Source organism: Musa acuminata, chromosome BXJ1-3 (assembly GCF_036884655.1).
Source record: "Musa acuminata AAA Group cultivar baxijiao chromosome BXJ1-3, Cavendish_Baxijiao_AAA, whole genome shotgun sequence".
Lineage (NCBI taxonomy): Eukaryota > Viridiplantae > Streptophyta > Magnoliopsida > Zingiberales > Musaceae > Musa > Musa acuminata.
In genome coordinates this window covers 9,914,160-9,917,600 of record NC_088329.1, presented here as the reverse complement: position 1 = coordinate 9,917,600, position 3,441 = coordinate 9,914,160, and the positions used below count along the sequence as shown (strand labels likewise).

General features: G+C 51.8%; 1 protein-coding gene and 1 long non-coding RNA gene across 2 annotated transcripts; one reads left to right on the top strand and one right to left on the bottom strand.

Annotated features, from left to right (window-relative positions):
- On the top strand, positions 1 to 2,617 carry LOC135622542 (acetyl transferase GW6a-like). The gene is made up of 3 exons (XM_065124474.1): positions 1 to 223; positions 306 to 454; positions 1,514 to 2,617. Exons 1-3 carry the CDS (start codon positions 26 to 28, stop codon positions 2,391 to 2,393), a joined length of 1,227 nt encoding a protein of 408 aa, XP_064980546.1. The 5' UTR covers positions 1 to 25; the 3' UTR covers positions 2,394 to 2,617.
- LOC135622546 (uncharacterized) lies at positions 1,117 to 1,618 on the bottom strand. Its single transcript, XR_010491105.1, has 2 exons — positions 1,481 to 1,618; positions 1,117 to 1,334 (listed from the first exon to the last, which is right to left on the bottom strand). It is a non-coding gene; the product is annotated as an uncharacterized LOC135622546 (long non-coding RNA).
- Positions 2,618 to 3,441: the final 824 nt, after the last annotated feature.

The window sequence follows — 3,441 nt, the reverse complement described above, 5'->3', positions numbered from 1 at the left end:
GAGAGAGAGAGAGAGAGAGAGAGAGATGATAAGAGTGAGGGAGTTCGATGTGGAGAAGGACTTGAAGGCTGTGGAGGAGATGGAGAGCCGATGCGAGGTCGGTCCAACGGACGCTGGCGCCGGCAGCAACAAGAAGAAGAAGAAGAGAAGCATGTCTCTCTATGTGGACCTGTTAGGCGATCCCTTGTGTCGCGTCCGCCATGCGCCTGACCACGTTATGCTGGTTGCTCACCTTGCCTTCTCCGTCGAGTCCACCTCTCCTGGTGCTTGTTCCGATCTATAACTTTGGCTCTGCTGGCATGTAGGTAGCGGAGTACGGGGAGAAGAAGGAGATGGTGGGGGTGATACGGGCGTGCATTAAGATGGTGACGAGGGGACGGACATCCTCCGGCTTTCTCCCTGCCTACGTCAGGATCGCTTACATTCTCGGCCTCCGAGTCTCTCCCTTTCACAGGTGGGTGATTCAGTAGGCCTTCTGTTGGTTGAATCTTTCCATAACCTATATATGTTTGCTTGTATTAATCTCAAGAACAACGTATAGATGGCAAAGGAGGATGGAAGTACTGTCTGCCATTCCCTTCACCTATTGGTGAATGATCTTTTCAATAAGAAGAATGGAGAAACATAAGTGATTCTGTAGCTCTTCTCCCTTGCTTTCTGCTGTAGACACAGTCTAGATTGGTGTCGTATCCAATGCAGATCTGCAACCCGAGCCACAGTTCCCATAATCCGAGTGACTATCCAATAGGCCCCAAAGGGAAACATGATAGCAGGATAAAGATGCCGGCCGTGTATAAGCTGCACCAGTATCGGAAGGCCAACAAGAGGAGAGAACAGTGACGCAGGTACAACAATGTACTTGGCGTCACAAGCTTTAGTACACCAAATGACCCCACACAGCAGATCCAGCAGCAGTCCATGGATCAGGACGAAGCCCCGGTAGAAGAGAGAACAGTCGGCGTCTTTGTTAACATGGATGGTTGAGATGAAACCTTCAGCTTGAGATGTTGAAGAAGGTCAATAGGTTCTTACGACCTTCCCCTGTTTCGGTTGGTCCATCACGAGTCTATAAGATAGTGAGAGGGTGTGCTCGGGCACATGGACGGTCGTCTCATATAGAAAAGGAGAATCATATATATACACACACACACAGACTATGTATAAAGAGACGGGAGGGAGATAAAGCCCATCGAACTTTGTATGGGACATCAACATGTACGGCGTTCGGGGAAGATGTGGATGGGAAAATTGGAGATGACTAAGTGTCGGTGTCCGTCCACGGATTAGTCCAAGAATGCACCCATTTGTTTCAGGGGCAGCAGCTGTTCTTCGACCTGCAAGCCAAAGAAGACGACGACAATATTGATGATAGGAAACATGAATAATGTTGTGTTGATTTCTGTTTTTTGTTTTTTTGTTTTTGGTAGCGAGTGCTGTGTTTTCAACTCAGTTATTATGGTGAGTCGTGTGTCATACTCACTCGGTTCTTTTTCTGACTCGTCCGAGTTCGCAGGCGGCTGGGAATCGGGACGAAGCTGGTGGAACGAGTGGAGTTATGGTGCGCGGCGCGCGGCGCGGAGTACGCGTACATGGCCACTGATCCGGCCAACTCGGCCTCCCTCAACCTCTTCACTCGCCGCCTCTCCTACTCCCGCTTCCGCTCCCCGGTCCTCCTCGCCCACCCCGTCCACTCCCATCTCCTGCCGCTGTCCCCCTCCGTCGCCGTCCTCCGCCTCCCTCCTTCCGCTGCCATCGCCCTCTACTCCCGCCTCCTGCCGCCCTCCGCCGTTGAGTTCCTCCCCTCCGACCTTCCTACCCTCCTCTCCCACGACCTCACCCTCTCCACCTTCCTCGCCATCCCCTCCTCCTCCTCCGCCTCTTCCGTGATCACCACCAACGCCTTCTCCCTTTCCGACCTCCCCTCCTCCTTCGCCATCATGAGCCTGTGGGACTCCACGCGGGTCCTCCGCCTCCGCGTAGCCGGGGCCCCGCCGGCCGCCCGCGCCGCCCTCGCCCTCCTCCGCACCGTCGACGCCAGGGCCCCCTGGATGCGGGTCCCCTCCATCCGCGACATCTTCAGGCCCTTCGGGGTCTACATCATGTACGGGCTCCACATGGCGGGGCCCGAGGGGCCGCGGCTGATGCGGAGCCTGTGCCGGCTGGCGCACAATGCGGCGGTGGCCGACGAGAACTGCGCCGCCGTGGTGGCGGAGCTCGGACGCGGCGACCCGGTTCGTGCAGCAGTCCCGCACTGGAAGCGCTTCTCCTGCGAGGAGGACGTGTGGTGCATGAAGAGACTACGCGGCGGCGGCGACGACGCGATCCACGGCGACGACTGGCTCGCCTCGCCGCCGACGACGGACGTCATATTCGTGGACCCCCGCGAGTTCTGAGCCATGGATCGGATGGTCGTCATCCATCGTCTCTTCTCTCTTCTTCTTCTTCTCCGTCGTCGCATGTCTTCTTCATGTTTTGGTGTACGTACGATGATGAAGACCGCGCATTGTAATGTCACTGCCAAGCTTCGAACGATTCGGTGCCCGAATTACTCGAGTCGAGTCTTCATGCATAAAATTTCCTGAAATCAAATGAGCATTGGGACTCACAATTTCGTGGTGATCTGTGGATTTCCAATCAAATTTTTTAAAATAATTGAAGCTCGGATTGATTAATTTGAGGTGGTTGGGAGGTGAAGTTACGTGATCGAGATGTATCCATCTTGAATTCGTACAACGAATCGAATCTACACACCATCTCCTCTTGCCATTATTAGCATGGAAAAGACAACCTCCTTGTGAGCCCGATCGCCTCCAAATGATTTGGACCATCCGAGCCAATCCCACCATTCGATCAATCATCGGGGGAGTGGGGGAACAGTGCAGTCAATGAAGACGGGGATGGATCGGTTGCAAGTTGTCTAATTGATGAAGATGGATCGACGTCGAGACTGACGACGAAGGCGATGGAGGTGGTGGCTCTTTGTGGACGGTGTTTATGGTCGCCATGGGCGATCGGGATGCTCACTCGTGGGACGATTTGTTTGCCGATTGTCGTGAGGTTCGATAATGTCGTCAAATGGTGATCGATTCGTGTGATGAGATTGAGGACCACAACTTGCACGACGATAAGTGGGGCCATATGTGATGGGTTGTTGCCCTCACTATTCTCGTAGCAGTTTGTGTGGCTAAGTTATGCATATAACGCCATAAACTTATAGAAAATGAAACATGTAGACATTCCTATATATGTAAAGGAAATACGAAATATCTATTTTAATATTTATTTATAGCTTTATTGTAGATATAATTTTCTGAATATTATATATATATATATATATATATATATTTATTTATTTTTCAGGGGTTTTTTTTGGTCCACTTGAGTCCTATTTTTTGGTTCTCTTAACCCACTTAAAATCCCCTTTCTAAAACAAACAAAAAA